The following is a 9916-nucleotide window of genomic DNA, read 5'->3' on the forward strand; positions in this document are numbered from 1 at the left end:
AGTCAACTCGGTCGAGTCAAACCGCCGAGTGGAACGAGTTGACTCGGCAGTCAACCCTTGTGCTGAAACGGTCAAAACAGGTACGCGTGTTCCTATTCCGCTTACTGTGTCATTTCGTGATATCCTCACTCCACCGTCCCCTCGGACGGCCAAAAAAAGCTTTGATGAGTTGCACAATTCAATGATTGACATGCCTGTGCCAACTCTTCGGAATGGAAAACCGGGTATCCTATTCCCGGAAGATGTAATTTCTTCCCTGGCAGAACCTTTCAAATTTGCTCTGGTCGGAAAAATTTCAGGTAATCGATCTCTAGTTCCAAATTCTGGTATTTCTGCGGCTTTTGCTAAATTGGGACTAGTTAGATCTTTTGACTTAAAGTTCATGCCTCAGGGTTTTCTTGTTCTCACACTTGCTTGTGAAGAAGACTATGCGTTCTTTTGGACTAAGGGGGTTATGCAGGTGACACCTCTGTCGATCCGCTTCTCTAAGTGGACGCCAGAGTTTAATCTTCAGGAGGAGTCACCCATTGCTCCTGTTTGGATCCGCTTCCCGGGTCTTCCCCTTCATTTGTTTTCTAAGCAACGTCTATTTGCTTTGGCCAAAATTGTGGGGAAACCAGTGAAGATGGATGACCATACTGCTGACTCTACTCGGGGTGCTTTTGCCCGTGTCTGTGTTGAAATTAATGTGTTGGAAACGCCAGTCAAAGAAATTTGGGTGGGTTGGGGTGATCATGCTCAAGAAATTGAAGTCATTTATGAGCGCATCCCCGGGTACTGCACGGATTGCAAAATGCTGGGTCATTCGACCAGTGTTTGTTATTCCCATGGCAAAAACCCAAAACCCGTTCGTCCTAAGCCTGCTGACCGTGCTCCTGGTCAGTCTCCCACTTCTACAGAGCCTGCCCCACCAGGGGGTGTTGCTCCTGGTTTTAATTTGGGGACCCAGCCTCAGCTTCAAAAAACTGGCACGTGTCCCAGACGTAGAGGGAGAAAGAGGCCAGTTCGGCAGGTTCTTCCAAGAAAGAATCCTCTTGAGTTGAATCCTTTTGAGGTGCTCTCGCATGGGCAGGATGCGGAGCCTGATCCTGTTGGCTTAGATTGTGTTGCTACGGATCCTCCATGTGGTAATCTGGAGGATGCCGGTGTTGGGTCTTCTGGAAAGGATCAATTGGAGTCTGTTTTTGTTGAGGGTGTGATCCTCAGTGATGAGGTTATTGATGGAGGGTTACAGTTGGATGATTGTGTGGATGGTATTGGGGTACCGTCTACTTCTGAGTTGCCTGTGTTTGGTTCTCTGGGACATTGCACTTTGAATCACAGTTCCTCTGCGGTTGAGGAATTGGTTGCTAGGCAGGGGCCTTCTGTGAAACGTACCCTACTTTTACTACTTCAAAATTTGCGGAAATATTAAAATTTTTCTTTAATATAAAATAATCTTCAATATTTGCCATAAAATACCACAACCAAATCCCCCATAAGAAAAGGTTGTCAAAAGAGTCGTTCATAAAATATTTGAAATTCAACATCACCAATAAAATCTGCTAACAAAATACTTGCTCAAAACATCTCCCATCACATCATATAAATCAGAGTATTTTTAAACTTTGCATAAAAACGTAAACATGGCGGTCCTCAGGTTTAGCCTCCCGCTCAGTCCAAGCCTGCCACTTGGTCGCCACCTCCTGTCTCCTCATCAACATAAGCACCTGCATCGATCAAGTCTAGTGAGTTTAAAGACTCAACACGTATAAACTGGGAATAACGAGTATTACATAATAAAACAACATACAACTTCAAAATATAACATGTATACTTGAAACTTAAACTTTGCGTAATAAACTTGAACTCTTAATAAACTTAAACTTTCATAATAACTTTGAACTCTCATAAACTTCTTTGAACTTGAACATACATACTTTGAAACTTGAACTAGCATAATAACTTGAACTTTCATATTGAGCTTTGCATAAACTTTGAACATACATGCATACATAATATGACGTGCCATCACATAAACTTTTCTTTAAACATGCTTTCATACTTCAACATACTTAACTTCATCATTTTGCGTAGAGGATGTTTCAAAGCAAGTGACCCATAACATAATAAATATCTGATCAGACAAACCACAGTACTGGGCTGACAGGGACGTATCCACTGCCACATACATGAGATCCATGTTCATAATTTAACAGGCCAGTTGATCCACGTTCATAATTTAACGCTTCACAACCATGATCTAACATGTTCATAATTTAACGGGCGGATTGGTCCCCGTTCATAATTTAACGCTTTCCAATCCTAACTTCAAACCCGTTCATAATTTAACGGGGTGGAGAGGTCCTCGGCCACGTTCACCGACTTCCAAACCCATTCACTTTTGGTTACAAGACATTTAGCATACCTCAAAAACTTCAAATATTTTCTTTGCACGTCATACATACTTATTTTGCATTGAGGGATTCGTTGGATGTCAATCGGGTCGTTGCTGCAACATACTAATATGAATACATAAACTTAACTTGTACAACTTAAACGTAAATGTCATGCTTAATCCCAAGCTAAATAGATTCTTAGAACATTCTATAATTTCTCATGACATAACCCTGTAAAACATCATATTAAATCATGGTATAAAACCTCAAATCAAACCTTAAACAATAAAAGAATATACCTAAAATCTGAAGGTACACGGACCCCGTCCCTAGGTCCGTATCATGGTCCGTGTCCGTGCGCTTAAAAATTGTTGTGATGAAATAAGAAGGCACGGACATCGTGCCTACCTCCGTGTCCGGTTCCGTGTCCGCTCTGTTCGACGAATTATTTTATGAAAATTTTGCGACATGTCTATTCTCCCAATTAACACATAAGGCATCAAGATTCATCACTATGAGACCATTCTAGGACACCATAACAATGAACTAAATTTTTATAATCACCCTACAATTCATACGACCCAAAATATTGTCATTTATATTAAAGTTTATTTCTTACGACATCTTAATAATTCAAGCTCTTAACGACATGAATCAAAACCTCAAAAATACTCTAAACATCATTACTAACTTTCTTATATGCAGCAACGATCACCCGTCGATCCTCAACAAAGCCTGCAACATAAAAACTTCAAGAACATATTAAAATTCATAACTTTCTTGAAACACGATTTGAGCAGTCATACTAAAAATACCATAACTCACTCGTTTTTAATGCAAATAACTCGAATTTTATATCAAATCGAACGTATCAAAAAGATCTATGTTTTTGTAGTTAAAAGTTTTCTCAAAATATGTACCGAAAAATCGCAGTTTTTGAAAGAACAGCGAAACATGAGTTTTCGGATCTAAAAATAGCAGTCATACTAAAAACACCATAACTCACTCGTTTTTAATCCAAATAACTCGAATTTTATATCAAATCAAACGTATCAAAAAGATCTACGTTTTTGTAATTAAAAGTTTTCTCAAATATGTACCGAAAAATCGCAGTATTTTACAGAACAGCAAAAACGTTTCTAAAAAATGCAGTTTGAGCAGTCCTACGAAAAACGCCATAACTCACTCAATTTTCATCCAAATATTTCGAATTGTATATCAAATCGAAGGTATCAAAAAGATCTACGTTTTTGTAGTTGAACGTTTTCTCAAAATATATACCGAAAAATCACAGTATTTTACAGAACAGCAAAAACGTGAATTTGGTGATCCAAAATTGTTTCAAACTTGATCTAGACGTGATTGCTCAAATTTCTACGCATCGCACATATAATTTTTGCATAAATAACAACACAACGCATAATATGACAAGATCGATGCATCAAGAACAGAATATACGTGCCTTTTGATATTTAAAATACCGTAACGACGATACCGAAGCGGAGACGGAGCGATAGACGATCCGGGACGAACGTAGCTCGATTTTCTTTAAATAACCTCAATGAAATGATGCTGGAAATTTTCAGAGATTGTACGCTTGTTTAAAGGAAAGGGAAAAAGGAAGGAAATGGAGACAAGAATTGATAGGGAAGTGTTTTAGAAACATTTCTTTCCCTTAGTCAAAAGTTGGATTGAAATATATATTTTGTTTGATGTGTATATATAGTATACGTGTATATGTATGTGTGTAAGGTGTGAGTGTGTGTTAGTTTAAATTAAATATTTGAATATGTGTATGAGTGCATTAGGAGAACAAATGGGTAATGTGTTTGACTAAGAATAAAATGAATAATACATGTGTGTAGAAAATAGTCAATTATTAGGTAATTATAGTTAAGGTTTTAATTAATAATTAACTTACTAATTAAGGACTACTAACTTACTAATCATTTTGCTTAAAAAAATAACTAAAATACACAAATTACTAATCCATAAAAGTTTTAAAATTATAATATCACATAATAATTAAATTAGACTTTTAAAATACTAAGAATTAAATAAATCATTTAAAATACTTAAATCTTATCTTAAAATAATTTGTCTCCATTAAAATTACTAAAAAAAACATCTCGGTCTCCTTTCCTCGATACCGCCTCGAATAATCGCCTGAAACATAAACTCAAGAACATTTTAACATACATTAAATAAACATGAATAATTAAAATAATAAATTTCATAAATTAAATGAAAGTATGCATTAAAATCATTTAATAAAATACATAAGGATTTTAATAACTTGCACGCACGTGGTTCATATGGACTTAAAATTTTCGGGACTTCACATTCTGTCAGTGAGTTGGTCTTTCGGCTGGAATCTGCTGGAGATACTGATAATGAATTTGATCGGCATTCTGAGTCGGGTGATGGCTGTAGGTCTGATAGTCGTATTCTGGATGCTGATATGGGGGATATTAAGAAAAGGAAGAAGAATGCTTTTCATAGGTCGCGTAAAAAGCGACAGGGCGGTTCTGGTGCCCATTCTCCATGAATTTTCTTATATGGAATGTCAGGGGGCTCCGGAGCTTGGAGTATCAACAGAGGCTACATGCCCATGTTAAAGAAAAGAGAGTCAAGATCTTGGCTATTTTGGAACCCATGATTGATATAGATGTTCGATTTATGACTCGTCGTTTTGGTTTTTCTCGAGTTATATCGAACTCCTCGGGTCATATCTGGGTTTTCTTTGCTGAGGAAGTGATGGTTGAGTGTCTCCTTGATCACACTCAATTCCTTCACTTCCGGGTTTCTGCTACTTTTTTTCCGACCACTATGTTTTGTTCCTTTGTTTATGCTAAGTGTGACTACATTGAGCGCAGACAGCTTTGGACTTCTTTGCTTCAGGTTAAGCCTGATCAGGGTCCTTGGCTTGTTGGTGGCGATTTCAATGTAGTTAGGAATTCGTCGGAGTGTTTAGGTTCTTCTGGTGGGAGGTTACTTCCCATGGAAGAATTTAATCATTTTATTTTGGAGTCTGGGTTAGTGGATGCTGGTTTTGAGGGGTCTTCGTTCACGTGGACGAACAAGACCATTTGGAAGCGTCTTGATCGGGTTTTTGTGTCTGTTGATTGGGGTGATCATTTTCATTCTATTCGTGTGGAGCACCTCATTCGTACAGTCTCTGATCAATGTCCTATTTTTGTGTCAGTCTCGGTATTTGCTAGTGGGCCGAGTTCTTTTCGCTTTCAGAGCATGTGGCTCAGGCACCACGGTTTTTTGCAGACGGTGAGGCTTAATTGGAATTTACCGTGTCAATTGAATGGCATGCACCGTCTTTTTGTGAAATTGAAGCGCCTCAAGAGCCACCTGAAGTGGTGGAATAAGAGTGTTTTTGGTGATCTTTTTGCCAAACTTGCTGAGGCGGAGCAGGCTGTCCGGGTTGCTGAGGCAGTTTGCGAGGCTGACCCTTCGGATTTGCATTGGACTAGTTTGTCCAATTGCAATGAAGACCTTGCTCGGGTTACGGCCATGGAGGCGGATTTTTGGCGGCAAAAAGCCGCTTGTAGGTGGTTAGAGGATGGTGAAAGAAACACCAAACTCTTCCACAATATGGTCAAGAAAAAACGGGTGGCTAATAAAATTTTCCGTATTTGGGATAATGTCTCTTTCCTTACTTCCCCTGATCTTATTCAGCAGTCTGGGGTCGCTTTTTTTCAAAACCTGCTTACTGGGGATCCTTTTGTGCTTTCTTGCCCAGATTTTTCTGATTTCCCCTTGGTGATCTCGGATTTGGAGAACGCCAATATTGCTGCCCCCCCTCTTTGGAGGAGGTGCGGGCGACTATTTACTCCATACATCGTGATAGTGTGGCGGGGCCTGATGGTTTCTCTTCGGCTTTCTTTCAGCATTGCTGGGAGATTGTCCATCAGGATGTTTTGGATGCGGTTCTTGATTTCTTTCGGGGTAGTCCTATGCCACAGGGGTTTACTGCCACCACGATCACATTGATTCCCAAAGTCATGGGTGCTCAGGCTTGGTAGGACTTTCGTCCTATCAGCTTGTGTAATGTGACCAATAAGATAATTTCAAAACTATTATATTCTCGATTGAAGGTGGTGGCGGAGAGGCTTGTTTCGTGGAATCAGAGTGGCTTTGTTCCAGGGCGGGTGATTTCGGATAATATCCTCCTTGCTCAAGAGCTTACTCATAGTCTTTCTCTCCCCACCCGTGGTGGCAATGTTATTTTGAAATTGGATATGGCCAAAGCCTATGATAGGTTCCAATGGTCTTTTCTGTTGGATGTTTTGAGGCATTATGGCTTTTCAGAGTAGGTTGTGTTGATGATATCTGCCTGCATTTCTCATTGCCAATTTTCAGTTAATATCAATGGTTCACTCACCGGATTCTTTGGATCCACTAGGGGTCTCCGGCAGGGGGACCCTTTGTCCCCTCTTCTTTTCATTCTGGGGGCTGAGTACCTTTCGCGTGGGCTTGATCGTCTTTATCGTCAGTATCCTGCGATTAGGTACCGATCTGGTTGTGATCTCCCCCTTTCCCACCTGGCTTATGCTGATGATATCATTATTTTTGCCACTGGTGGGACTCGTGAGATGAACAGTCTCATGGATTTTTTGTAACACTATGAAAACTGCTCGGGGCAGTTGGTGAATGCATTTAAGAGCGTCATTATTTTGCCTCCGAGGTGTTCTGGTCGTACTCGTTCTCGTCTCCTTCGTATCACAGGGTTTGGGGAGGGTCATTTTCCTATCAAATACCTCGGAGTTCCTTTGTTTCGTGGGAATAGAGTTTGCTCTCTTTTTGATCTCCTTGTGCAGATGGTGAGTAAGAAGTTGGAGGGTTGGGAGCTTAAAACTCTTTCCCCGGGGAGTCGTATGACCCTCCTTAGGAGTGTTCTCCTTTCGGTTCCCCTTTACATGTTCCAGATAGTCCAGCCACCTCTGGCAGTTATGGAGAGGCTCGAGAATGTTTTCAATGGTTTCTTGTGAGGGTCCAGACCCTTGGATAAGAAATGGCATTGGCGAGATGGTCTCGTGCATGTCTTCCTGTCTCTGAAGGGGGTCTTGGATTTCGCAGGCTCAAAGATATTGTGGAAAGCTTCTCCATTAAATTATGGTTTCGTTTTCGTCAAGGTTCATCCCTATGGGACAAATTCATGATGAGAAAATAATGCCAGTTGGTGCATCCAGCTTGTGTTTCATCTGCTGGGTTCATTTCTCCCACTTGGCATCGTTTGCTTAAGATTAGGCCTCGTGCTGAATCTGGCATTCGATGGAGAGTTGCGATGGGAGATGTTAATTTTTGGGATGATACCTGGTGTGGGGATGTTCCATTATCTAGTCAGTTACCGGTTCGGAGGCATCGGGGTGTCCGTGTTTCTCACTTTATTTCAGATGGGGTTTGGGATTTTGATTTCCTCTGTTCAGTTGTTCCTCCCTCTGTTGCTGAGACTATTGCTCTGGTCCCTATTGCATTGGGTGAGCCCGATTTGGCCATTTGGGTGCATAGTTCTGACGGTGTTTTTTAGCTGAAATCCGCTTGGGAGCTTGTCCGCCTGAGAGACCAAGTTTCTGATATATTCACTCCTTGCTGGGGCAGTTGGCTGAGGCCTACTATGTCTTTCTTCCAATGGAGGTTTTGGCATCAATGGCTTCCAGTTGACGATGTTCTCCAGCGTCGTGGTTTCGAGTTGGCGTCTAAATGTCAATGTTGTGAGATGCCTGAGACATTCACACACATTTTCATTGACAGCCCTATTGCCAGATCTGTATGGCATTTTTTTGGGGCTGTTTTTCATGTCCGTATTCCCCTTACTAGTGATTTCAGACTCTTCCTCAGTGCTTGGAAGAGGCATCCGGGGTGGACACCTAGAGGCCATGTGAAGGAGTTTTTGCCTTTCATTGTTTTATGGTTTCTCTGGACAGCTAGGAATGATGCGAAACACCGTCATTTGCACATTTCTGGGGAGACTGTTAAGTCTCAGGTTTTGTCCTATTTACGTCTCGCTCACGCTGCGTCTACTGTTAAGTCCATGCACTGGCAGTGGTGTTGTGCATGCTGCGAGGTCGCTGGGGTTTTTTGTTGATATTCGCAGGGTTCATAAAATGGCGATTGTCCGTTGGTTGAGACCGCCGGTTGGGTGCTTCAAACTGAATGTGGATGGGAGTTCGAGAGGTAGTCCTGGAGCTTCTACTGTTGGTGGTGTTGTTCGTGACTCCTCTGGTCAGGTGTTGGTTTCTTTCAGTGAGTTCATTGGAGTTGGGACCAATATCCGGGCAGAACTTTGGGCTATTTGGAGGGGTCTTCTCATTTCTTCTGATCTTCATTTCTTCCCTTTTTGGATTGAGACTGACTCTCGTATATCTCTTCTTATACTTCGCTCCCGCCGGTGTACTTGGGGTCTTGAGCATATTGTTAGACGGATTCTTTTGCTGATGAGGGGGCGTTCAGTTCATCTATCGCATATTTACCGGGAAGGGAATTCAGTGGCGGATGCCTTGGCGGCGAGGGCTCATTTACTCAGGAATACCTTAGAGTTAGGTCCTTCACTACCTAGAGATATCTCCATCCTTGCACGTTCGGATCGTTCCGGGCTCCCTTACCTCAGATATAGATACTCTTAGCCATTTGTGCCTTTCCTCTTTTTGGATCTCTTTCTATATCATATCTGTTTGGTTATTTATATATATATATATATATATATATATATATATATATGTATTTTATTGCAGGTATATTGCTCTGGGAGTTTGTTTGTCATTCTCATTTGCTCTGTGCTAGTGGGCCCAGACACTGGCACATGATGTGTTTGTCCTGGTTGGTTCCGGGTGGGCTACAGTACTCTTTCTGTTGGTGCTTATCTATTACTTATTCCTGGTTCTTGGCGGGCGTTTACTGCAGGGTTCTCCTTGCCCGCTGCTTCCGTTCTTGCATAGATGTTTGCTGGAGGTTGTGGTGGTTCAGGGGTTCTTTCTGGATGACCCTCTGCATTGTTGCGACTTTAGTCAGACTTATACTTCATGGGCTTTATCACTATATTTGCTTGCTTCAGATGGTGGATCCTTTTTATTCTGGCTTATGTATTTTGTTACTGTTTATTTTGTGGTATACACAGGTATGGGTCTGCCTAACCCCCCGCTTCCGGTGGTGTTTTCCGGGGAAAAAAAAAACCCTAAACCCCTAAAACTCTAAACCCCCAAACCCCAAACCCCAAACCCTAAACCCCAAACCGCCGTGTTGACCGAGTTGACTCGGCAGTCAATGGTTCTGCATCTGCGGTCAAACACGTCCTTCGTGCTGAGGTTCGGGCTTCTGTTTCTTTTCGTGACGCTTTTACCCCTCCGTCTCCTCGCACCGTGCAGAAAAGTTTCGAGGATGTGCGTAATTCGATGGAGGAGCTGCCTGAGCCGTCTATTCTGGATGGCAAGCCGGGTATCCGATTCCCGGTTGAGGTAATTTCTTCACTGATTGAGCCTTTTAAATATACTCTAGTCGGTAAAATTTCGGGGAACAGGTCCTTAGTC

At 41.7% G+C, this 9916-nt stretch overlaps 1 protein-coding gene across 1 annotated transcript; it reads left to right on the plus strand.

The window, feature by feature from the left end:
- The first annotated feature begins 4539 nt into the window (after window positions 1-4539).
- On the plus strand, window positions 4540-9512 carry LOC140836223 (uncharacterized). The gene is made up of 2 exons (XM_073201603.1): window positions 4540-9209; window positions 9294-9512. The coding sequence occupies exon 1, from the start codon at window positions 4923-4925 to the stop codon at window positions 6381-6383; it is 1461 nt and encodes a 486-aa protein (XP_073057704.1). The 5' UTR covers window positions 4540-4922; the 3' UTR covers window positions 6384-9209; window positions 9294-9512.
- Window positions 9513-9916: the final 404 nt, after the last annotated feature.

Source organism: Primulina eburnea, chromosome 7, assembly GCF_022965805.1.
Source record: "Primulina eburnea isolate SZY01 chromosome 7, ASM2296580v1, whole genome shotgun sequence".
NCBI classification, from domain to species: domain Eukaryota; kingdom Viridiplantae; phylum Streptophyta; class Magnoliopsida; order Lamiales; family Gesneriaceae; genus Primulina; species Primulina eburnea.